Source organism: Leopardus geoffroyi, chromosome B4 (assembly GCF_018350155.1).
Source record: "Leopardus geoffroyi isolate Oge1 chromosome B4, O.geoffroyi_Oge1_pat1.0, whole genome shotgun sequence".
Taxonomy (NCBI): domain Eukaryota; kingdom Metazoa; phylum Chordata; class Mammalia; order Carnivora; family Felidae; genus Leopardus; species Leopardus geoffroyi.
The window spans coordinates 121,381,689-121,408,816 of NC_059341.1; the positions used below are offsets into that span (position 1 = coordinate 121,381,689).

General features: G+C 38.7%; 2 protein-coding genes across 13 annotated transcripts in view; one reads left to right on the plus strand and one right to left on the minus strand.

The window, feature by feature from the left end:
- Positions 1-6,005: 6,005 nt before the first annotated feature.
- Positions 6,006-16,776, minus strand: DEPDC4 (DEP domain containing 4). The gene is given in 7 exon segments (XM_045466507.1): positions 6,006-6,061; positions 12,382-12,412; positions 12,414-12,469; positions 13,410-13,672; positions 13,674-13,731; positions 13,734-13,748; positions 16,537-16,776. Coding segments are annotated over 7 exon segments (714 nt in total). The 5' UTR covers positions 16,772-16,776.
- SCYL2 (SCY1 like pseudokinase 2) overlaps positions 16,763-27,128 on the plus strand; it is a 70,360-nt gene continuing 59,994 nt past the window's right edge. For 2 of the 12 annotated variants that reach the window (XM_045466368.1, XM_045466378.1), the window contains exon 1: positions 16,798-17,013. The gene's annotated coding sequence lies outside the window, so the exon portion shown is untranslated. Of the gene's footprint in view, positions 17,014-17,063; positions 17,433-18,132; positions 18,186-18,847; positions 18,958-27,128 lie in introns of those variants that run through there. The other 10 variants (XM_045466374.1, XM_045466370.1, XM_045466369.1 and 7 more) reach the window with 10 other exon arrangements.

The following is a 27,128-nucleotide window of genomic DNA, read 5'->3' on the forward strand; positions in this document are numbered from 1 at the left end:
AACAAACATTCCTCAAAGCTGCATTACCAAAACATGCCCTGGCCTTGAAGTCTTCTGTTATGTTCTGCTGAGAATGATTGTGTGTGTGTGTGTGTGTGTGTGTGTGTGTGTGTGTGTGTGTGCGCGCGCGTGCGCATATACTTACTACAGTAAACTAATTTCTGTAGGCAGTGTAGGTATCACAGTGGTCATCTTTGAGACACTAAACATTCGTTTCTGAAATTAATGAACATAGTCCTTACTCCTCTATTTCTAGAGCATTGAAACTCCCTTCCATTTCAATACCTATCTAATTTAGAAAGCTTATTGCTAGAGATTTTGTTTTAATATTATACAATAAGTTGAGTTCAAAGAGAACCTTTAACATTATTTATAAATAATAACATTGAGGTGATGCATTAAAGGTATCTATTATTTTGGAAAGATAGTCATAAAATCCTAATTTACAATTCATAAAAAGTAGAATGAGAACTTAGCCACATTAGAGTTTATGATTTTTTTCAAGTTTATTTATTTATTTTGAGAGAGAGAACACAAGAGGGGAGAGGGGCAGAGAGAGAGCAAAGGTGAGAGAACCCCAAGCAGGCTCCCTGCTGTCAGCATAGAGCCTGATGGGGCTTGATCCCACAAACTGTGAGATCATGACCTGAGCTGAAGTCATATGCTTTAACCCACTGAGCCACCCAGGCACCTCTGGAGTTTATTATTTTTTTAATGCAAACTGCATGCATGGAAATAACATGTTCCAGTGTTGGCCATGCATTATACTCCCCTTAAGACAATAAAGAATTAGGATTTATATCAATGAGTAAGATAGAACAGTCCTCTCAAACAGTTTTTTATCTTGGTTTTGAAATTTTTAATTTGGTGGTATTTGTCTTTGCATAGCAAACTGATACTGTTCACCTCCTTCATGTCCCAAATCCCTTTAAACATTTCAGGTGGAGAAGGGAGGGAAGTAAATGAGATCAGGGAGGAATGCACAGGGAACACTTCAGTGCTATTTGTGACATATTATTTCTCAAGCTGGATGGTGAGCACACGGGTGCTCATTGTATTAGAATCTACACTGTGTATGTGAAATAGTTCACACTGTATTTTGATAGAAGAGTAAATCTGTAAGTGACTCTAGGAAACACAAAGGGTGCTATTGATGAACAAAGTGGAAGAATTCCTAAAAGATGGAAAACAATGGCGTTAGATTGTTAGCGAATCAAGAAGAATATTCATGTCCCAAATCAGGACAGGAGAAAACTACTAAAGATAAAATAATTCCAGAGATACTTTAATGTCAGGACAAATGTCAGGAGAATAGGAGATAATGGGTGAGCCATTAAAAGAATGAATTGGAAACAACTGAGCCCTACTCACTTTCTTGGAATGGAGGCTCAGCAAAAAGAGAAAGTGTAAAGGTTGGACAGGGAAACAATCTAAAATAGTTATATATTCACTAAAGTCATCAGAGTAAAAGGAAAAAAATATTAAAGGGAGTGGTGGATTGTGGCACTCATCTCTGGCTAAAGATAGGAGCTCAGACCTCATTAGAAAGAAGTCTGACAGGGCAGGGCAGGGCCCTCGGGCACTTAGCACACCTCTCTCTTGCTGAGGAAAGGCACCACAGTTAGAACTTAGATTCATCAACAGGTAAACAGGAATTCATTAAAAAACAAAACAAAACAAAACAAAAAAACACAACCAAGCATTAAACATTTGAATGACACTTAAACACCACAAGAGGTACACCAAATCCAAAAAAAAGAATGAACCCCTAAGGGAATAAAGTAAACTTTATACTATTCTCTGAGAGACTAATGAGGCAATTGTATCTATCACAACAGGTTACTATAACAAAGATCATAGAAATTAAAAATAGGATTACTTATGCTTAATTGATGGGTTGAATAGCAAAATGGACACTACTTAAAATTAAAAAAAAAGAAGCTGAGGGAATTTTCCCAGAGTGTAGCACAAGTGAGCAAGCTCTAGGATGGCTGGGGAAAGAAGCTAGCCAACATTGACAATATAGGCTATGTTGTCCCCCTGATACTATGATCCTCTCCTATCGAGAGGCCTTTTGATGAGCTTGTACACAAAACACAAATAACCTCACACTTGGGGACCGTTCATCCACATACTTCTTTCCTAAAGCTTCTAGTTCCCAGGTTTCTTGTAGTTTTCAAGTCTCTCATCCTCTGGTCAAACCATTAGCCATTATCCCCATCCAATATGTTCATGCACATTGGACAAGAGATGCTGCTCTTGGTTCTGCCCTCTGGGATCATTTCTCTTCCCCACTGCAGGTTAGGCATGCACAGAGCAGCATGTCAATCTCAAGCGGACGGTGGTATCTGCAAGATTGGACTCAGGCTGGACAAGTAAATTCCATGAGCTCACACTTAGAGCACCTACTTTTACTGCACTGTTTACGTTTCACCTGGCCCATATCTGTGACCTTATGGAGGTTACCTAATACCAGAGAAAAAATTCAAACCTGATTTACAGGTGGTTCTACGTGATATGGGTAGTACCAGCCAGAAACACAGTGCTGGCACAGATCAATTGTTGAATTATTACACTCATGTATGAATCAGACAACAAGAGTTACCCAATAGTATCACTGGCCACAGAGTTAAGTGACAAGAGCTGGGGCTGCAATGCTAACTTGTTGGTTTTTATGGTCAAAAAGCTTTCTAGCACATTAGCAATTGCATTATAAAGGCACTTCCAAATCCACTTGTACAGAGTAAAGGGAAGAAAGATTTCTAGAAAAAAAGGTCTCAAGAAGGCCTTTCAGTCTTAAACATTCTCTATATAAATTATAAGAGGAGAAAAGTTTCATCTCAACATTTATTTCTCTGAGTTAGAAAATCTTTTATTTACCTGGGTAGTATCTGAGAATGTGCATAAGAAGTTAAACAGAGTCTTAAGCATTATGAATCAGACTGTTAATTCTCACAGAAATTTACTGAATGTTCCAACAGTAGGTAATCTTCTCAATGATTGGAGTTGGACTTTATTTATGCAGAGAAAAAAAGATTATGCGTGTAAGTCCTCCCTCTAAAAGGTCTAACCTAAAATCGAATGATAATACCCTTGGGAATTCTTTTTAAGTGGAATAACTGTAATTTGTGGAACTGTCACTAGGTGGAGTGGCACTGTTGGGTTAGGAATTCATGCCTGGGAACTTTCAAAAACCATTCAGAAGTCAATTTGTAAACAAGTTCAGTTGAATAATGGTATGTATATATGTTGATCAAAATAAGCTTTATTAGGGAATGTTATAAGAAATTGTCATTCACTTCATACAATAGTAAAACATTTCAAGCATTGCTGAACATTTCTTAGTAATTCTACTAATTCTAATTTGGATTTTGCCTAAATCCAGGGTGCTCACTTGCTAACATTTTCCCTCCTGAACTCAAATAGGTGAAGTAGTAAATCAAGGTCTCTGACACCAGAGCCCGTATCCTCATGTTACCTACCATACCACATGCATACCTTTGTATCTTTGATATTTCTGGTCCAATCTTAGAAATACAAATCTAAACATGTATATTTTTATTCTAAAAATTTAAAACAAAATAAAATAGGCTCAGAGGGAAGGTGTTTCCTTAAAATTATATACAACCTTCTGAGCAGCAGATTGAAGGACATGATAATATTCTTAATGCATTTCTCAAAGTCCCAGCCTTTCATAGTAATGGTAAACAATGTTCACATAGAATATTAAAGTGGAGACTTTACTAATAAGGAGACTCTGCCCTGCATCCCCTCCAATAAAGAGCATGTGGCTGCATGTTTCCAGGGTTTTCTGATCTCTCTATAACCACCCTCCCAGGGCTTCAACCAGAAGTGTATTAATTTCCTCCTCAACTCAAAAAGAACCATACACAGATTAGGGTAGTTACATCTTCCAGTGGCATAAAATTATTTTATTTTAGTTTTTTTTTTAGGGCATTAGTTAATGTTTATAAGTTAAACAACAATTTGAGGACTCAAGGAAGTAGGTCTATTTTAGTACCCTTATTCATAGTAACTCTTTTATTTCCTTGCTTTATCATAGTCATTTATTTTTATTTTTTTAATTTTATTTTTTTAAATTTACATCCAAATTAGTTAGCATATAGTGCAACAATTTCAGGAGTAGATTCCTTAGTTCCCCTTACCCATTTAGCCCATCCCCCCTCCCATAATCCCTCCAGCAACCCTCAGTTTGTTCTCCATATTTATGAGTCTCTTCTGTTTTGTCCCCCTCCCTGTTTTTATATTATTTTTGTTTCCCTTCCCTTATGTTCATCTGTTTTGTCTTTAAAGTCCTCATATGAGTGAAGTCATATGATTTTTGTCTTTCTCTGACCAACTAATTTCACTTAGCATAATACCCTCCAGTTCCATCCGCATAGTTGCAAATGGCAAGATTTCATTCTTTTTGATTGCCAAGTTAATACTCCATTGTGTGTGTGTGTGCGTGTGTGTGTGTGTGTATATATATATATATATATATATATATATATATATATATATACCACATCCTCTTTACATCTTCTTTATCCATTCATCCATTGATGGACATTTGGGCTCTTTCCACACTTTGGTTATTGTTGATAGTGCTGCTATAAACATGGGGGTGCATGTATCCTTTTGAAACAACACCCCTGTATCTCTTGGATAAATGCCTAGTAGTGCAATTGCTGAGTCGTAGGGTAGTTCTATTTTTAGTTTTTTGAGGAACCTCCATACTGTTTTCCAGAGTGGCTGCACCTGTTTGCATTCCAACCAGCAGTGCAAAAAATCCTCTTTCTCTGCATCCTCGCCAACATCTGTCATTGCCTGAGTTGTTATTGCTAGCCATTCTGACAGGTGTGAGGTGGTATCTCATTGTGGTTTTGATTTGTATTTCCCTGATGATGAGTGATGTTGAGCAATTTTTCATGTGTTGGTTGGCCATCTGGGTGTCTTCCTTGGAGAAGTGTCTATTCATGTCTTTTGCCCATTTCTTCACTGGATTATTTGTTTTTTTTGGGTGTTGAGTTTGATAAGTTCTTTATAGGTTTTGAGTATTAACCCTTTATCTGATATGTCGTTTGCAAATATCTTCTCCCATTCCATTGGTTGCCTTTTAGTTTTGCTGATTGTTTCCTTCACTGTGCAGAAGTTTTTTATTTTTATAGGGTCGCAATAGTTCATTTTTGCTTTTGTTTCCTTGCCCCTGGAGATGTGTTGAGTAAGAAGTTGCTGTGGCCAAGATCAAAGAGGTTTTTGCCTGCTTTCTCCTCAAGGATTTTTTAAATTTATTTTTTAATGTTTTTATTTGTTTTTGAGAGAGAGAGAGAGACAGAGCATGAGCAGGGGAGAGGCAGAGAGAGAGGGAGACACAGAATCTGAAGCAGGCTCCAGGCTCTGAGCTGTCAGCACAGAGCCCGACACAGGGCTCAAACTCACGGACCTGATCATGACCTGAGCTGAAGTCAGATGCTCAACCGACTGAGCCACCCAGGCACCCCTCTCCTCAAGGATTTTGATGGCTTCCTGTCTTACATTTAGGTCTTTCATTCATTTTGAGCTTATTTTGTGTATGGTGTAAGAAAGTGATCCAGGTTCATTTTTCTTCATGCTGCTATCCAGTTTTCCCAGCACCATTTGCTGAAGAGACTGTCTTTATTCCATTGGATATTCTTTCCTGCTTTGTCAGAGATTAGTTGGCCATATGCTTGTGGATCCATTTCTGGGTTCTCCATTCTGTTCCATTAATCTGAGTGTCTGTTTTTATGCCAGTACCATACTATCTTGATGATTACAGCTTTGTAATACAGCTTGAAGTCTGGGATTGTAATGCCTCCTGCTTTGGTTTTGTTTTTCAAGATTGCTTCGGCTATTTGGGGTCTTTTCTGGTTCCATACAAATTTTAGGATTGTTTGTTCTAGCTCTGTGAAGAATGCTGGTGTTATTTTGATAGGGATTGCAAAAATCAGGCTTATTTTAAGGAAAAATCAAAACACACCTAGTTAAAGGTCTAAACAGTCCCCATTGCAAGCAAAGAGGAACTCTGCAGAGGACCGACCTGTGGGAAAGAGCAACCAAAACACAACAGCAAAATGCACACAGCATATACCAGTAACACTTCCTGAAGCAACAGGCCATGGACAGTCTATGACCCCTTCTTAATATAGCATTACTCTCAGGAGCAGGAAACATAACAAGCTTTCAAAGCACACAAAAGACAGAAACCTAGACGAAATGACAAGATGGAGGAATTCTCCCCAAAAGAAAGATCAAGAAGAAATCAGAACCAGGGATTTACTCAAAACATATATATGTAATATATCGGAACAAGAACTTAGAACAGTAATCATAAGAATACTAACTAGGCTTGAAAGAAGCATAGCAGACACCAGAGAAACCCTTGCTGCAAAGATAAAAGACCTAAAAACTAGTCGGGCCGAAATAAAAAATGCTATAACTGACATACAAAACAGACTGAATGTAATCACAACTAGGAAGGAAGAATCAGAGGAATGACTATGTGATAGAGAAGATAAAATTATAGAAAATAATAAAGCTGAAAAGAGGAGGGAAAGAAAACTATTAGATCACAAATACACACTTAGGGAACTCAGCAATTCCAGAAAGCACAATATTATCCATATCATAGGAGTTCCAGAAGAAGAAGAGTGGGGAAAAGGGACAGAAGGTTTATTCGAACAAATTATAGCAGAGAACTTCCCTGATCTGGGGATGGAAACAGGCATTCAATCCAAGAGGCATACAGAACTCCCTTCAAAATAAACAGAAACAGGTCAACATCAAGACATATCATAGTGAACCTTGCAAAATATAAAGTTAAAGAGAGAATTCTGAAAGCAGCCAGGGATAAAAGGTCCTTAACCTACAAGGGTAGACACATGAGGTTAGTAGCAGACTTGTCCACAGAAACTTGGTAGGCCAGAGGGAGTGGCATGATATATTCAACATGCTAAATGGGAAAAATATACAGCCAAGAATACTTATCCAACTAGGCTACCATTAGAATAAGAGACATAAAGGGTTTCTAAGACAAGTAAAAACTGAAGGAGTTCATGAACACTAAACAAGCTCTGTGAGAAATATTAAAGGGGAACCTTTGAGCTGGAAAGAGAGACCAAAGCAAATAAGACTAGAAAGGTACAGAGACAATCTACAGGAATAGTGACTTTACAGGTAATACGGTGGTACTAAATTCATATTTATCAGTGATTACTCTGAATGTAAATGGGCCAAATGCTCCAATCAAAAGACATACAGTATCAGAATGGATTAAAAAAAGAAGACCCATCAATATGATGCATACAAGACACCTCTAGATTGAAATGGAATGGCAAAGCATTTATCATGCTAATGGACATCAAAAGAAAGCTGGAATACCCATACTTGTATCAGAAAACCTATATTTTAAACCAAAGATTGTAACAAGAGATGAAGAAGGGCACTATATAATAATAAAGGGGGGTCTATCCAACAAGATCTAACAATTATAAATATTTATGCCCCCAACTTGAACACCGAAAAATATAAATCAATTAATAGTAAACATAAACTCATTGATAATAGTGTAATAATACAATAGTGGGGACTTTGGGGTGCCTGGGTGGCTCAGTCGGTTAAGTGTCCGACTTCGGCTCAGGTCATGATCTCGTGGTTCACGAGTTCAAGCCCTGCATCCGGTTCTGTGCTGACAGCTCAGAGCCTGGAGCCTGCTTCTGATTCTGTGTCTCCCTCTCTCTCTGACCCTCCCCCCCATTCATGCTCTGTCTCTCTCTGTCTCAAAAAATAAATAAACGTTAAAAAAAATAAAAAAAACAACAATAGTGGGGACTTTAACACCCCACTTATGGCAATAGATATATCATCAAAGCAGAAGATCAACAAGGAAACAATGGCTTTGAATGACATACTGGACCAGATGGACTTAACCGATATATTCAGAGCATTTCATCATTAAGGAGAAGAATACATATTCTTTTTGAGTGCACATGGAACATTCTCCAGGATAGATTACATACTGGGTCACAAATCAGGCCTCAACCAGTACAAAAGGATTGAGATCATATTATGCATATTTTCAGACCACAACACTATGAAACTTGAAATCAACCACAAGAAAAAATTTGGAAAGACCACAGATACATGGAGTTTAAAAAGCATCCTATTAAAGAATGAATGGGTTAACCAGGAAATTAAAGAAGAAATAAAAAATACATGGATGCAAATGAAAATGAGAACATGATAGTGCAAAACCTTTGGGATGCAGCACAGGCAGTTATGGGAAGTATATAATAATATAGGCCTTACTCAAGAAGCAAGGAAAGTCTCAAATACACAACCTAACCTTACACCTAAAGGAGCTGGAAAAAGAACAGCAAATAAAGCATAAAGCCAGCAGAAGAAGGGAAATAATAAAGATTAGAGCTGAAATAAATGTTATTGAAAAAAAAAACAACAGTAGAACAGATCAACGAAACAAGGAGCTGGTTCTATGAAAGAATTAAAAAAATAGATAAACCCTTAGCCAGACGTATCAAAAAGAAAAGAGAAAGGACCCAAATAAATAAAATGAATGAAAGAGGAGAAATCACAATAAACAATGCAGAAATGCAAACAATTATGAGAGAATATTATGAGCAATTATATACCAACAAATTGGGCCATCTGGAATAAATGAATAAATTCCTAGAAACATAAAAACTACCAAAACTGAAACAGAAATAGAAAATTTGAATGGACCCATAACTAGTAAAGAAATTGAATCAGTAATAAAAAATTTCCCAACAAACAAGAGTTCAGAACTGCATGGCTCCCCAGGGGAATTATACTAAACATTTAAAGAATAGCTAATACCTGTTGTTTTGAAGCTTTTCTAAAAAATAAAAAAAGGAAGGAAGAGTTCCAAACTCATTCAGTGAGATAGCATTACCTTGATTCCAAAACCAGACAAAGACCCCCTTTAAAAGGAGAATTGCAAACCATTATCTCTGATGAACATGGATGCAAAAATTCTCAACAATATATTAACAAATCGAATCCAACAGTACATTAAAAGAATCATTCACCACAATCAAATGGGATTTATTCCTTGGCTGCAGGGGTACTTCAATATATGCAAATCAATCAACGTGATATACCACATTAATAAAAGAAAGAGTAAGAACCATATGATCCTCTCAATAGATATAGAAAAAACATGACAAAATACAGCATCCTTTTTTTTTTTAATGTTTATTTATTTTTGAGAGACACAGAGAGACAGAGCATGAGTGGGGGGAGGGGCAGAGAGAGAGGGAGACACAGAATACAAAGCAGGCTCCAGGCTCTGAGCTGTCAGCACATAGCCCACGTGGGGCTCAAACTCATGAGCAGTGAGATCATAACCTGAGTCTGATGCTTAACCGACTGAGCCACCAGGAGCCCCTACAGTATGTATGTATGTATGTGTATATATATATATATATATATATATATATATATGTGTGTGTGTGTGTGTGTGTGTGTGTGTGTGTGTGTGTGTATTGGGAGAAAGAGCAAGGGAGGGGCAGAGAATTCCAAGCAGTCTCCACGCTGTCAGTGTGGAACCCGATGCTGAGCTCTAACTCATAAACTGTGAGATCATGACCTGAACCAAAACCAAGAGTTGGATGCTTAACCAACTGATCCACCCGGGCGCCCCTTTATAGCATCCCTTCTTTTTTTTTCCAACGTTTATTTATTTTTGGGACAGGGAGAGACAGAGCATGAACGGGGGAGGGGCAGAGAGAGAGAGGGAGACACAGAATCGGAAACAGGCTCCAGGCTCTGAGCCATCAGCCCAGAGCCTGACGCGGGGCTCGAACTCACGGACCGCGAGATCGTGACCTGGCTGAAGTCGGACGCTTAACCGACTGCGCCACCCAGGCGCCCCTATAGCATCCCTTCTTGATAAAGACCCTCAAGAAAGTAGGGATAGAAGAAACATACCTTGACATCATACAGGCCACATATAAAAGACCCACAGTGATCACCATCCTCAATGGGGAAAAACTGAGAGCTTTTCCTCTAAAGTCACCAACAGGATAGGGATATCCATTCTCAACATTGCTATTGAACATAGTACTGGAAATCTTATTAGTTTCAGCAATCAGACAACAAAAGAAATAAAAGTCACCCAAACTGGCAAGGAAGAAGTCCAACTTTCACTCTTCCCAGATGACATGATACTCTATGTAGAAAAACCTAAAGACTCCACCAAAAAATTGCTAGAAGTGATACATGAATTTAGCAAAGTCGCGGGATATAAAATCAATGTACAGAAATTGGTTGCATTTCTATACACCAATAATGAAGTAGCAGAAAGAGAAATCAAGGAAATGATCCCATTTACAATTGCACCAAACCCCAGAAAATACGTGGGAATAAACCTAACCAAAGAGATAAAAGATCTGTATGCTGAAAACCTTAGAAAGCTTATGAAAGATATTGAAGACACAAAGAAATGGAAAAACATCCCATGCTCATGGATTGGAAGAACAAATATTGTTAAAATGTCTACACTACCCAAAGCAATCTACACATTTAATGCATTCCCTATAAGAATATCAAAATAACAGCTTTCCTTCTCTACTGTGTCTTATTTATTTATTTATCCTTCTAAGTCTCAGTTTCCCCTACTATAAAATGGGAGTTTTACCTCTTACTTTACAGGCCTATTGTTAGATTATAAACAATACATATAAAATGTTTAACAAACTGCTTAAGAAAGGGAAAGGGTAGGGACGCCTGGGTGGCCCAGTCGGTTGGCTCAGTTCATGATCTCATGGTTTGTGAGTTCAAGCCCCGCATCAGAGCCTGGAGCCTGCTTCTGATTCTGTGTCTCCTCCCCTACTCGTGCTCTGTCTCTCTCTGTCTCAGAAATAAATAAACATTAACAAAAGAAAGGGAAAGGGCCAATGACTGGAAATTATTTTTATTAGCATATTTACTGATAAATTACATCTATCTGTAGTTGGGAATTTCTAGAGGTACCCTATATCCTCAGGGGAAAGTAATAGGACAGTTGGGTTTTTCATTTGTAGTAGATAAAAATCACTTTTGTTTGGCTCTTCTTCTGCCTGTCCACTGGTCTTCCTCAGAGTTATCTTCTAGTCCCTTTTCTCTTCTTATTACCTTTCCTTTGGGCCCCTTGTCTTTCCCTTATCACACTTTTCCTAACTGCTGTTGATATCTTCTGCACCTCCAAGGTGCAAATTAGGCTTGTCCTGCTTCTGTCATGGTTTGACTAAATGCAGTAAAAGATGTAAACATTAATGAATTGGGTATGGATCCCTTCTGATTGTCCTGGGGATGGGGCTCTTCTTTGCACCTTTTGTGTCATCAGAAGGAGAAAAAAACCACAAGTAAGTAGGTGAAGTAAATAGAGGAGTAGAGCAACAGGTTGCCTATTTTTTTTTTCTGAAAGGTGAAGGTTAGGGAGATGTTTGGGAGGGAGGATGGAATGGAAAAAGTAAATGCTCACAAGAAGATGGTCTAGGATTATAAATAGTAAGGAGTCTATATGTCTTTTTTTCTGGTAGTATAGACTGTAGCACCTCCACTTAATCTGCTCATCGTCATTGTAAAAAATAAATGTTATTGGATCTATGTTGCCTCACCTGTCTTGTCTGATATAATCGCTATGTAGAAGGAAACTCTTACAGAAGAGCAGAAAATCAATACACCAAACACAGTACTTTTATCATATCTGAAAAGTCAATTCTTGGAGATCAGTGGTTACCAGGGGTTGGGGGGAAGGGAAGGATGAATAGATGAAGCATAGACTTTTAGGTCAGTGAAACTATTTCTGTATGATTCTCTGATGGTAGATACATGTCATACATTTGTCAAAACCCACATAATATAAAACACAAAGAGTACTAATGTAAACTATGAACTAATGTAAACTTGATAATGATGTATCAATGTATGTTCACAGATTGTAACAAATGTATCGCTTTGGTACAGGACGTTGGTAGTGGGGAAAATATACTTACGGGGGCAGAGGATATATGGGGACTCTACTTTCTGTGCTTTTTCTGTGAACCTAAAACTGTTCTTTTAAAAAAAAATTTTTTTAATGTTTATTTATTTTTGAGACAGAGCATGAACGGGGGAGGGTCAGAGAGAGAGGGAGACACAGAATCTGAAGCAGGCTCCAGGCTCTGAGCTGTCAGCACAGAGCCCGATGCGGGGCTCGAACCCATGAACCGTGAGATCATGACCTGAGCCGAAGTCGGATGCCCAACCAACTGAGCCACCCAGGCGCCCCTGAAACTGTTCTTAAAAAAATAATTAAAATATCAGTTCTTCCTGAAAAAAAATTATGAAAAATGAAATTACCTTCTTTTGAAAGTGAGAGAACAGGTTTGTCACAGGATTGTGATATTTGGAGGTATAACCACATTTCCACTTACTGTGTGGATAATTTCTCAATTATTTATTTTTATTTTTTTTTAATTTGAGAGAGGATGGAGGTGGTGCAGAGAAAAAGAGAGAGAGAGAGTGAGAGAATCATAAGCAGGCTCCACACTTAGCTCAGAGCCTGGTGCTGGGCTCAATCCCACAACCCTGGGATCATGACCTGAACCAAAATCAAGAGTTGGATGCTCAACTAATGGAGCCACCCAGATGCCCCAAGTTCCTCAATTCTTGTGCTATAGGATTCCAAATTATTTCATCTCCTGGTCTGTTAAGAAATAATATGTGGACTTTTTTATTATATTGTATAAGGGATCAAAATTTCAAATATATGTTTTAACTTACTGAAACTTATTTAGACATTCCCTATTTTCACAAAGGATTTCATGGGGATAACAATAAAAAACACAAGTAATACATTTATTAGATAATAGGATATCACCAAAAGAGGACCAAGTAGGGTTGTAAATAAAGAGAAAGAATATATGCTAAATGTAAAGTTAACATTTTTGCAATGATTGAATAGAAAACTTTTGTTCTGAGCTCCCACATACTGTTGGCTCTTTTTACTTTGGCTAAGTCATGTTTCAAAATTATAAAGCATACAATTCATCAAAGAAGGTAAAAGTTTTTCCTTCTATAAATTCTGAAAAAAATTATGTGGTAATGTCTTCCACAGCAGTTTTAGAGCAGACATGGACATAGATTAATTTCTACACAGCTTTTCTTTTACTGGCTTCTGAATAAAATGGAAAGTATAACATTTAAGTTTAGCTCAATGAAGACTGTTCTGTCAGAGTCTAAATACAATATATTGTAGTATTTTGGTTAACACTAACCTTAAATATTTCTTTGCTCTTATTTCATCAGTTAACCCATTCCCAGCATGCTTTTTTCTTTTGCAAATATATATATATATATATATATATATATATATATATATATATATATATATGATGATTTATTGCCTAGAAACTTGTTGGGACTACTGTTTTAATCTTCAAATTAGAGTTCCTTTTCATTTTTCAGTAGCTTCATTCCTACTGGTTCAAGTACTTGATGATTCGTTAGAACTTGGCAAAGACAAACTCCTTTAAGAGGAGAGGTGTCATTACTACTTAAGCACATGTTTTGCATAAGATGACTTGATGCTACATCAACAGCATCAGAGCCAGTAAAACAGTTCTTGTATGTTCGTCAATGATGCTTCTTTTTTTATTTCCACCTGAGTCTGAAGGGAGTGAATAATATCATCCCATAGCTGAGTAGCTTGAAAGGACTAGAGCATCCTGAAAAGAAAAGAAAAAAATGAATAAACAGGTTTCTTACAATTTAGATTACACAAAAATATGTAAGTTTCCCAGTTTTGACAACCTTATGTTTTTGTGTGGCATATCTATTGCCAGTGTCTCTCTTGTTTCTTCTCCTCCCATCCTATGTAAACCATAATTTATTTACTAACCCTGCACCATGTTTGTCTGCCAATAAAAACAGAGTAAATCTAGGAACTTGCTTTACTGATATCAAATGCATTATTATGTGAATTTATATAGCCTTAATATTACATGATGACTAGCTATACTTAATCTTGAAGAATACTTTTTAATTTTTTTTTTACATTTATTCATTTTTGAGAGACAGAGACAGAGCACAAGTGGGGGAGGGGCAGAAAGAGAGGGAGACACAGAATCCAAAGCAGGATCCAGGCTCTGAGCTGTCAGCACAGAGCCTGATGTGGGTCTCCAGCTCATGAGCTGTGAGATCATGACCCCAGCCGAAGTCAGACGCCTAACTGACTGAGCCACCCAGGCGCCCCTGAATAATACTTTTTTAAGAAAATGTTTATTTATTTATTTATTTTCAACATTTATTTATTTTTTTTGGGACAGAGAGAGACAGAGCATGAACGGGGGAGGGGCAGAGAGAGAGGGAGACACAGAATCGGAAACAGGCTCCAGGCTCTGAGCCATCAGCCCAGAGCCTGTGGCGGGGCTCGAACTCACGCACTGCGAGATCGTGACCTGAGCCGAAGTTGGACGCTTAACCGACTGCGCCACCCAGGCGCCCCTTAAGAAAATATTTAAAAGGAATGCACACACACATTGGAGTCTTAATTATGACAGACCTGTGGCTTCATGAGGCTCTTTTCTTTTTCTTTTTGCCTTTTCTAACCAATGGCAAGCCCTTCATGAAAGAGATCTAGGGCAAGCAGCTGAATAAAACTAATTGATTTATCTGCCAGTTGATCTGTAAGAAAAAAGTTTGTGAGAAATAACGGAAACCTGAAAACAATAAAAATGTCCATCACCTGGGGAATATTTAAATAAATTATGTCATAGCCTCACTGTGGAATATTTAACAGCCAGTTTGGAAGAATGAGATTTATAGCATGGAAGGATTTCATTAAATAGAAAAAACAAAACAAAACCAAAAAAACTTGCTAGTTTTTTTTTGAGAATGTGTATACCATCATCTTCGTTATATATAAATGAATTCTTGAATTACATACAAGTATATGTAAATAAATAGAAAGGTATATATAGAAGGCTAACCTTCAAACTATTAACCTTTGGGAAGTAGGTTTATAATGAAAAAGGTTGTTCACTTTTTATTCTATTTATTTGTGAGCTTTTAAATAATATACATACTTTTTTCAATTAATTGGAGACAGTAAAATTTTTCATTGAGATAAACTCACATACCACAAAATTCACCTTTATTTCTTTTATTTTTTAATTATTATTATCTTTTAGTGGCGCTAATGCCCAACATCGGTGTACTCACGACCCCCTAATCAAGAGTCATGTACTCTACCAACTGAGCCAGCCAGGCACCCCAAAATCCACCCTTTTAAAATGCACAATTCAATGGTTTTTCAGTACACTCACACAGTTGTGCAACATCGCTATTATCCAAATCCAGATCATTTCATCACTTCAAAAAAAACCCTCAGACCTTAGTAGTCACTCCTCATTCCTCTCTACCCCAGTAAAAATTTTAAAATAACTTTCTTTTGTTTTAAAATTTTTAATGTTTTATTTATTTTTGAGAGAGACAGAGTACGAGCGGGGGAGGGGCAGAGAGAGTGGGAGACACAGACATGGAAGAAGGCTCCGGGCTCTGAGCTGTCAGCACAAAACCGGAAGCAGGGCTTGAACCACCAGATCATGACCTGAGCTGAAGTCAGACGCTTAACCGACTGAACCACCCCAGCGCCCCTACCCCAGTACATTTTTAATTAAACAATTTTAAGAATGATAATGGAATAAGTTGAAACATCTAGATTGTTGTTTCTAGGTCTTTTGTTGTTAGAATCCAAGAATTTAAGCTCTCTCCTCCTTTGGAAACAGGATGCCCAATTTTGCATAATAGTCTGATGTTTATGACAAAATGACAGAAATAAAAGTCCATCACCTTCAAATGCCTTTAGTAACAGAAGCTGTCTATCCTTGAAATATTAGCCCAAGACCCTGTGGACAATGCGGAGACAGGAGTAGGGGATAGAGGGTGAATAGTGGAAAGGGAGGAATTAGAGGAAGAGGGGACCAGGGAGTGATGGGCGAGTAGGGACGGGGGTAGGGTGGAGTGGGGTGGAAAAGGCTAGGAGTCTATGATCGGTGCAGACAAGGGTGTGGCCATCTGCTTCTCTAACTTTCATTAAATAAGTAGTCGAGGTTAAGGAAATAATTCTCCTGCTTGCCACCTCGTACTTTAATCCTTTGTTGTTCTGAGTGCAGCCTGCTGACCAGCAGCAGCATTGGCGTCATCTGGGAACTTACTAGATATGCGGAGTATCAGACCCAATCCCTGAATCCAAACTACATTTTAACAAAGTCACCATATGATTCGTGTGCATATTCATGTTTGTGAAGCACTGCTTTCGTGGACACCTTGGGCAGAGTAGCTCCGGAAAAAGCCGAATAGCGAGCGATTCTTTATCGCGGACCAGACAGCAGGTGGGCTGAGAAAGGGGCGGGGTCAGGAAAGGGCTGGCCCTCAGGAGGCAAGTCCAAACCACCCGCTCCTCTCAGCTGCCGTTCCCTTCAGAACATATTTGGTTAGGATCTATAGGGCTACCTGTCCTCCTTTTCCGGCAGAAGCCACCTTTAGGGCTAACGAAACTCTGCTCGCTCGGTCCTGGCCTCGGAAGCCTACTCCGGCTGCCAAGGCTATGGAATCGCGTAGTCAAAGGGACCGCCGTCAGCTAGCGCTCGGGGTCCTCCCCTAGCTCGTAACACCGCCCCCTCCTGGCACTCTGTGGGCCCAGGGAGCGTAGGCCCCGCCCCTCCAAGCCTGACGGAAGTGACGTCATGCCCTGGCCGGCCGGTCTTTCGGTCTTCTTCCCCCTCCCGTACTCTTCCTCCCCAGCCCCTCCCCTCCCCTCCCCCTTCCCTCCTCCGGCTCCAGCCTTTGAGGCCGCGCGGGTGGAGAAGGCTATGGAGTAAGCCGGCGGCCGCGGCAAGGCTCTGAGGCTGAGCAGGGGCAGCCAGGAAGCGTTTGGGGGGGCGGGGGAAACGAGCCCCAGCACCGCCCCTCCCGGGAAAGAGGGAAGAGGTGAGTGACCGCCCACGGGCACAGGGCGATCTCCTTCACCTGCCACACTCCCATCTGGGCTCTCAAGGCCAGCAAGGAGGGAACGGGGAAGGACCCGCACCCGGGGTAGGCCTCCCAAGGCCCTTGGAGCTGGTGACTGTTGCCTGGTGACGGGCCTGCCGGCTGCGGGCCGGGACGGTGGACGCCCGTGTGTAGCCGAGCTGGGGGACTGGCGAGCTCCGGTGGGGGGGGATCCGAGAGGCCCGAGTTCCCCGAAGAGGCCTTGAGGCGACGGGAGACCAGGGCCGGAGCCATCTGTGGGAGGGAGAACCTTCTTTCAGGCCTTGGAGCTCGGGTTTCCGTGGTGGAGATCTTGGTTCCCTTTTGGGAAATTGGATACTACTCCGCGACTGGGTGAGACCGCTCCAGTCAGTTCTGAGGTCTGCACCTCATTACCTGGGTTACCAAACAGCGCCCTACGGCCCGGCGTCCTTTTCAGACAGTAGCTCTAGTTCTGGAACGGAAGGTTATTGTGGGTGAGGTGGGTGGGGCAGGTGTTTTGCGAAGACTAACACTCCCCTCGGTGGCTCCCTCACTCTTCTTTTTCTAAGCGGGAGAGAAAGGGTGGAGGAAGGTTTAGATCCGTAAAGCTTGCAAAAACTTCTTGGGATCCGACTGAATACATGCCAGTACTGTCAGGTCAGCCCTTATGACAGTCTTCATGAGACACTGCGTTCGAGCCACTTAAAAGTGCCGTGTCAATAGTGACTTAAAATTGTAAGTGCAAACTAGTTTTTGGAGATCAAATTCAGGAATTATTTGTATGATGACTTTTTTTTTTTTTTTTTTTTTTTTTTTTTTTTTTTTACAATTTGGATTCTGTGAATAATAATTTTTTAAAGTAGCGTTTGCATCCCTCTCCATTCCGGAAAATTAACATAGTCTAACGAAAATGCTCCAGACCTGCCTGTCACTTTAAAAGCTAGTTGTATTCTGGTAATGGCTTGAAAGTCAGGTACTTGAAGCTTCCTTCTTTGCAGGCTTTTTTTTTTTTTTTTTTTGGTTTGGCATTGTGTCTTATTCTTTAATATAAAAATATTAATTTTAAAGTTTAAATATGGTTTGTCATTTTTAAACTAGTCATAAAAGAAACTTTTGGAGGATTGTTGTCAAGGAAAGGAACCTAATGGAAGGTAAGGACCTTCATTCTTTTCAGATCCACTTTACACACATGCTGAAACCTAGTCTTCTAAGATCCATAAACATGCAACAGAAACAGACATGTATCATAGAATACTTCTGAACAAATCAATTATCATTAGGAATACCTACCCAACTCACATGTTTGAAATTCATTATTTACCCCCCGTCCCCCCAAAATAGGTCCTCTTACTGTGTTTAACTCAGTGACTAGCTTCATCATCCATCCCTTTTTTGTAGGAGTAGAGTATGACATCTTCCTGTCTCTCATGACTCATATCACTCTCTCTTGATGTCCTGTTAATTTGGCTTCTTGAATATGTCCACTCTTCATCGTCACTACTAGTACTCTCATTCCAGCCATCATCATCTCTCATCTGAGGTGTAACCAGCTTCCTCATTATGGTCTACTTGTATTTTCTGTGGCCTGCTCTGTAGTTTTCCACACCAGACTGAGTGACTGTTTCAGAATGCAGATCTAATCACATTGTCTTCATGGTTAAAACCCTTCAGTGGTTTCCATTGTTTTTTTAAGAGAAATTAACATCCTTAACAACCTGTTTGGCCTCCCAGTTGCCTTTTGAACCTCATCTCCACAGTGCTTTCTGGCATTCCTTTCTCCCCTAGTCACCTTGTTCTTTCTGTTCTGCTTCAGGTACATGGCTTTTGGTTATGATGCTTCCTCTGCTTGGAAGTGCGCTTCTTTTCCTTTTCATCCAGTTCAGGGAAGACTTTCCTGGTTCAGGGAAGACCTTCCTGGTTAAGGTAGAGTCTCATAATTATATGTTCACATGACCCCATTGCAGAGTTGCCATATTTATTAATACTTAATAAATTAATGAGATGTTTCTCATTACTTACTGTGTAAGTGCTTAATAAATGTTTGTTGAATGAGTGAATGAATGAATGAATGAATGAATTCAGTGCTTACTAAATGTGCCAGGAATTGTGTTAAACATTTTATGTGTCATCATCTTTAATCCTCTGAACAACCACATGATATGTGGGTGGAATTTCCCCCTTTTTATGGATTAGAAATAGTGTTAGGGTTACAGTGCTAGTAAGTATTAGAACAGGCATTTGAACCCAGGTTTCCTTGCCACTGAAGATTGTGTACTTAGTCACATCACATTTAATTCTCACACTGTGCATCAGAACACCTGAGGAGCTGCTCAAAATACAAATGCTGCCCTGACTGCACATTTATAGGTTCTGATTCCAAAGGTTTGAGACGGTAGATAGGCATCTATGTAATTAACAAATTATTCAGTCCTTTGGATGTTATTAGATGAATTTAGATGTTCATCAGAGTTTGAAAACTGTTGCCTTAGACAACAGTTCAGTGCTTTATGAGTTTCAGTTTTCACACATTTTACTCCATTGTATTTCAGATTTTGTATATTCTTAAATCAAGAAAGAACTGTAGACGTAAGAAAGTGACCTTAGTGGTCATTTAGTCTAATTTCCTACCTGATTATTCCTTTTCCCCGTTCTCTAGCTGAAGGGGCTGAATAGTGAGATGCTGCCACCCCAGTGCTGCTACTTTTTTTGAAATTATGGTAATTTCAAGAATCTGCTTGACTTCCTGTAGTAAAAACTACACTAAGTACATGGGGTTGAAGTGCCTTCACAAGAACTGGATGTAATCTCTCCTCAGATCTTACTGTTTAAATTGCTGATTTGATGTTTAAGCATATATTGCCTTGTAATTTCTTATGTTGTTTTCTAAGGCTTATTGTACAGTGGTCTTAAGTTTGTAAATAGTGATGGAATGTTTTACTTCTTGTTTCTCTTACTGTACCTAGTATGGTGCTTTCTACCTGGTAGGTAACCAATAATTTGTTGAACAGATGTGTGCATCATTGTTCATTCCTAAGTCTCTTTAGTGTTTTATGTTTTTCCTAAATCAGCTTGTCTCCTGTAAGTAATCTGTTCTAGCTCAACTGATAATAATTAGATACTTTCTGTAGTTGTAAAGAGAATGATTGTACTCTGCTTGTGTAATCTTTGTTTTCTGAGTAGGATTAACCATGATGGAAAGGCTAAAGAATAGTGTCAATCATTTTTTTTGAAAACTATATCTTTTTAAAGCTTGTAGTGATCTCTGAGTGTTCTCACAAGAAAAAAATGTATTTCAAGAATATATCTCAGAACCATCTTACTTTAGATGTAAACAGATACACATTGCATATGGGAGTGTAGGTACGACATTTTTTCTCAAATTTTATGAATCATTTTACCAAAAGCATTTGTGTCATGTTAATGTAATTCTTATTTTGAATTACAAAATTTCATTTTACGAATACCTAACTGTATAAATCACTGTATAAGTGGTATTCTTTTATATTCAGGCATTTATATGGAGAGAAATCTCAGACCCTTGTGCTTCTTTAACGAATAAAGCAAACTATTTTGAGTTCATTGGTATTTATTTGTACTGTTCACTAGTGGTCAGTGTGTATTATTTTGTGCTTATTGAAAGTCTCGTTTCTGCTAGGTGCCGTGAGACTAACAAGTACTAAACTTTATTTCATTATCAGATGTAATTATAGTAACTTTTAAATTTGCATTACAGTATTTACAACATAAGTGTGAGCTAATTCTACTTTTTGATATTTTATTCTTGGGGAAGTAAGGGATTCCTGGCAGTTGTGTTACTTGAAAATGTAGGAATTTTTTTTTTTTTTTTAAATTTTTTTTTTTTTCAACGTTTATTTATTTTTGGGACAGAGAGAGACAGAGCATGAACGGGGGAGGGGCAGAGAGAGAGGGAGACAGAATCGGAAACAGGCTCCAGGCTCTGAGCCATCAGCCCAGAGCCCGACGCGGGGCTCGAACTCACGGACCGCGAGATCGTGACCTGGCTGAAGTCGGACGCTTAACCGACTGCGCCACCCAGGCGCCCCTGTAGGAATTTTTTTAAGTTTAAATCTAATTTTACCTACTCTATTCCTGCTCTATCTAGAGTTTGTAAGTAGGCAGAACTGAAAGAATTGCAAATTCCTTTCAGCTACCTGCCATCAGGTGCTGTAACAGTCAACCCACTTTCTGCCAGCTGCTTGTAAAATCTGGTATTACAGCAGATTTACCTTCTGGTTCTACCAAAAACCAAGTGATGACTGAGCCAGATACAGAGAGATATAATCTTGGAATCATAATTAAGTTGTCCCAAATCTTATTTTGCCTGGATTCAGGAGGGAAAGATGAGTGAATTTCACATGTATTCTACTAAATGGTATACAAGGGGAAATGGCTTATATGAATGGGTATTTCTATCATTTGTAACTATCTTTCGAAAAAAATACTGGCTATTTTTCTTTATTCAACAATCAAGTGAAAATTTGAAAAGCTAACATTTTAAGAAGGATATTTGGACTCTAGTTTACTTATATGTCAGAGGAATATTGCTAATAATTCAAAATCTCATTTAAGTTCAGGTCTTTTTTTTAAAGTTTATTTATTTATTTTGAGAGAAAGAAAGAGAGTGTGTGAACAGGGGTGGAGCAGAGAGAGAATCGTAAGCAGACTCCACACTGTCAGTGCAGAACCAGATGTGGGGCTTGAACCCATGAACCATGAGATTATGACCTGAGCTGAAATCAAGAGTTGGACGCTTAACCTACTCAGCTACCCAGCTGCCCTGGGTTCAGGTTTCTTTCTTTCTTTTTTTTTTTTTTTAAATTTACATCCAAATTAGTTAGCATATAGTGCAACAATGATTTCAGGAGTAGATTCCTTACTGCCCCTTACCCATTTAGCCCATCCCCCCTCCCACAACCCCTCCATAAACCCTCAGTTTATGAGTCTCTTCTGTTTTGTCCCCCTCCCTGTTTTTATATTCTTTTTGTTTCCCTCCCCTTATGTTCATCTGTTTTGTCTCTTCAAGTCCTCATATGAGTGAAGTCATATGATTTTTGTCTTTCTCTGAGTGACTAATTTCACTTAGCATAATACCCTCCAGTTCCATCCACGTAGTCGCAAATGTCAAGATTTCATTCTTTTTGATTGCCGAGTAATACTCCATTGTATATATATACCACATCTGCTTTATCCATTCATCCATCGATGGACATTTTGGCTCTTTCCATACTTTGGCTATTGTTGACAGTGCTGCCATAAACATGAGGGTGCATGTGTCCCTTTGAAACAGTACCCCTGTATCCCTTGGATAAATGCCTAGTAGTACAATTGCTGGATTGTAGGGTAGTTCTATTTTTAGTTTTTTGAGGAACCTCCATACTGTTTTCCAGAGTGGCTGCACCAAGCTTGCATTCCCAAGGTTTCTTTTAAAAGCTCTCCTTGGCAACCTTTTTCAAGCTCACAGCCTTAACTACTGTACTGCTTTATAAGCTCATGGTGCCCAAAGTTTAGTCTTCAGTCAAGACTTTTTTTCTAAGTTTTGGCCTATATATCTAAAAACCTACTAGATCTATCTCCATGTGAATGTCATTCAGGCAACTCAACTTCAAAATGTCAAAAATTGAATTCTTCCTCTCAAAAACAGAGTTATCTCTTGTAAGTCTTATAAGCCTTGGTGAATGGCTTCACTCTCCACCTAGACTCTGAAATGGGAGACCTGATTCGGATTCCTATTTTTGTCCCTTTCCTTTATCTAATTGGTCACGAAGTTCGCTTAGTTCTAACTCGTACTTGTTTTTTTTTTTTTTCCTTTCTTTTCCTTCCTTACTGCTATTATCTTACTTCAGCAACCTCTCCCTCTGTTTTTTTTTTTTTTTTTTTTTTTTTTTTTTTTTTTTTTTTTTTGAGCGAGAGAGAGAAAGAGAGAGAGCAAGTAGGGGAGAGGGGCAGAGGGAGAGAGAATCCCAAGCAGGCTCCATGTTCAGTGCAGAGCGATATGGGGCTTGATCCCATGACCCTGGGATCATGACCTGAGCTGAAATCAAAAGTTGGACGCTCAACCAGCTGAGCCACCCAGTACCCCAACCTCTCCCTCTTTTAAAATTTGTTTAAAATTTGATGTATGTAAAAGTGCATAGCAAAGTTTAATATGTAGTTATAAAATAAGCATCCATATAACTAACACCTTTGAAACATCCCCTCTTCCCGCCATCTCTTCCCTATCTTCCTTGTCCTTATTTCCAAGTGTCCTTGTCCTTTTCTTTGTTTTCTTGCTTTGTATACATTGTAAATTATATCATCCCTCACTATGTATGTAGTTCATCACACTGATGTTCCCTTTAGTCTTGCCATATTCCCTCCTTCCACTCCTAGTATATCTTTCACTTTGCTTGATAGAGTGATTGATCTTACTCATGCTTGAAACCCTTCTGTGGCTTATAGCTTGATTGCTTACTACTAATTGCTCTTGGTGAACTGGCTTTTATAAGTCTTTTCTGCCATACTTCCCTGTTTCCTCCAGCTTTATCTGAACTGCTTTGTTTTTACTCTTTGTCTTTACTCCTATACTTCTCCCATTCTCTACCTAGTTCATTCCTATTCACCATTAGAGACATCTCTAGCTTTGCTTTACTGTTTTGGGAAAACTTCCTTCCCTCTGTTCCTGTTTGTGTTTTGTTTTGTTTTTTTGATTTTTTTTTTTTTTTTTTTTTTTGCTATGTAAGACTTTGTATGTGTATTCTGTAGCATTTTATCACTGTAGGCTAATGCTATGGATGGTTTACTTCTCTGTCTCTTGGCCCTTTGATGGTAAGATCTTTCATGGCTTATTTTTCCTTCTTTCTCCCCCACTTTCTTATATGGTATCACGTACACAGTGGGTACTCAATAAATATTAAATAATTTACCAGGTGAATTTCCATGTCTGTTCTCATCATGTGTACACACACTAGTGTTGGCTCTGTTTGGATGATGGATGGGCATCTCAAGTTTGAATATTACCTCTGAAAATATCCTTTGTTTTCATACTGAGCTATTTGTAGTTCTCAAATCACATCATGGTCTTGCTCCTCTCCTGGAGCATGGCACGTATGTCTTGTTAATTGCTGTAAACCTTTGCAGGTTTGAGTTAGCTACAGGACTGAGTCCCTAAAGAGAGAAGTGTTTCTATTTACATCTGCATTTCCAGTGTATAACCAGCACATGGCATATAATACGTAGCGACCTAGGCAGAGTTAGAGGAATGGGTATGTAGGTTTTAAATAGGGTTTTTATGTCCCTTCACCTCCCCCATCAAAATCAGCAGCAGATGTTCATAGAGAACAACTTGGCATGCAATAAATATTTTCATAATGCCAACAGCAACATTTTCTAACTGCTTATAGAAATGCATTAAATTAAAAAGGGAAAGTGAGTCTCTATTTCTGTTTATAGATACTTCAAATCTGTCTTGGAAGAAAGTAGGTCATATTTACATCAACACAATTTAAATTAACAGAGAAAATTAGATATAAACTAGTGCTGCCTTAGTCCAGTGGCCTTCCAAATATTTTTGCTTGTGTGTTCTCTAAATAATTTTGAAAAACAATATACTCCTTTGCATGTTTTTAAGTTGATGGTATCTGAAATTTTTGTCAAGAGTTTAGATAGTTACAGGGCACCTGGATGGCTCAGTTGGTTGGGTGTTGGACTCTTTGATTTCAGCTCAGGTCATGATCTCATGGTTTATGGGTCTGAGCCCTGCATCAGGCTCTGTGCTGTCCACACGGAACCTGCTTTGGATTCTATCCCTCTCCCTCTCTGCTCCTCTCCCCCTCTCATGTGCTCTCTCAAATAAACATTAAAAAAAAGAGTTTCAGTTGTTAAAAAGGATCTAATTTCTAGACTTGCATATTGTGATTATGTTTTACTTTTATCAAAACCTTGGAGTTTTTGCCTGTTGATTGAAATTAACTTGTTCTTATATATCCCTGTGACAGCCATCTTATTTCTTAATTGTAAATCTGTGATAGATAAGGCATGGGGTCTTGCTGTTAATATCTGGGCTGGAAGGAATAAAGCACATACATCCTCTTTAGTATTTTTTCCCGAACTTATTTTTGCTTTATTTTTTTATTTATTAAAAAAACTTTTTTTTAATGTTTATTTATTTTTGAGAGACAGAGAGAAAGCGTGCAAGAAGCAGGGGTGGGGCAGAGAGAGAGGGAGAACAGAATCCGATGCAGGCTCCAGACTCTGAGCTGTTAGCACAGAGCCCGATGCCGGGCTCTACCTCACGAACTGTGAGATCATGATCTGAGCTGAAGTCGGATGCTTAACTGACCGAGCCACCCAGGTGCCCCGATATTTTTTGCTTTATTCTTAAGGGACTTTCAGTATTAATGCATTCTTGAATTGCATTTACCCTACTCTTCAAAGTTTTTTATATCCAGGGAAATGCCCTATAATAAGACTGGGATAGCTGAGAAAATACTTTTCTTTGGTCAAGTGGGAGAAAATTGTAAGGAAAGTGTGGGTTAAGGAAGAGTTGTAGGACACAGACTTTGTCAGGCAAATCAGTTTTAGGAAGGAGTAAACACAGAAGTTGAAGAAAGTTACAGGGTTTAGACCTCTTTTTGTGCCATGGACTCTTTGACAATTTAGTGAAGCCTGTATCCTCAAGAGTATTATTTTTGCAGTCAAATGCTCTACCACTGAGCTTTACCCCTACTCAAGAGTATTATTTTCAGCTCATCAATTTCTACAAAAGCCTCAGGGATTCCACTGGGATTACATTGAGTATATAGATCAGTAGGGAAAATTGGTATTTTAACATTATTGAGTTTTTCAATTCATAAACACAATCTTTCCTTTTTTTTTTTTTTTTAAGTTTTTTATATTTATTTATTTATTTAGAGAACATGCACATGCATATGCACGGAGGAGGGACAGAGGGAAAGACAGAATCTTAAGCAGGCTCCACACCGAGTGAGGAGCTGACATGGGGCTCAATCTCAGGATAATGAAATCATGATCTGAGCCGAAATCAGTAGTTGGTTGCTTAACCAACTGAGGCACCCAGGTGCCCCCACAATCTTTACTTTAAGTCTTCTTCGGTTTTTCTCAGCAGTTTTTGTTATTTTCATTGTACAAGTCTTATATATCTTTTAAATTTAGATAGGTGTTTCATGTTCTTGAGATGGTATTTTTGAAATTTCAGTGTTTGTTTCTAGTATAAATAGTCTTTTAAAAAATTGTTTTTAATGATTATTTTTGAGAGAGAGCGTGAGTGGGGGAGGGGCAGAGAAAGAGGGAGACACAGAATCTGAAGCAGACTTCAGGCTCTGAGCTGTCAGCACAGAGCTTGACTCAGGGCTTGAACCCGTGAACCATGAGATCATGACCTGAGCCGAAGTGGGAGTTTAACGAACCAAGCCACCCAGGTGCCCCAGAAATAGTCTTTTTTAAAAAAATATTCTATTCTTACATTCTACTGTAATGCTAAACTCATATTCTAGTAGCATTTTTGTAGATTCCTTCTGACTTTCATTGTACATGATCCGAATACCTTTTTATTTTGTTCTTTTAATTGCTTTGGCTAAGACCTCCATTAGAATTTTGAACTGAAGTGGTAAAAGTAAATATTTTTACTTTAGGAAGAAAACAATCAATCTTTTATTTTTAAATATAATAGTAGCTGTAGGTATTCAAAGATTCTATTTATCAGATTGATGAAGTTCCTTTCTTTCCTTCTTTACTTCCTTCCTTTTTTAAAGTAGGCTCCATGCCCAATGTGGGGCTTGAACTCACAACCCTGAGATTAGGAGGATCATGCTCTATCAACTTCAGGCAGGAGCCCTGAGGAAGTTTTTTATTGTTTTTTGTTTTCCTGTTCTAAGCTGAGAATTTTTATTGTGAATATGTATTGAATTTTGTTAAAAATCTTTTTTGCCTTTATTGAGATGATCATACGCCCCTCCCCCATTATGTAGTTAGTATGGTGAATTACATGAATTTGTTTTTTTTTTAATTTTTTTTTAATCTTTATTTTTATTTTTTGAGAGAGAGAGAGAGAGAGACAGAGCATGAGCTGGGGAGGA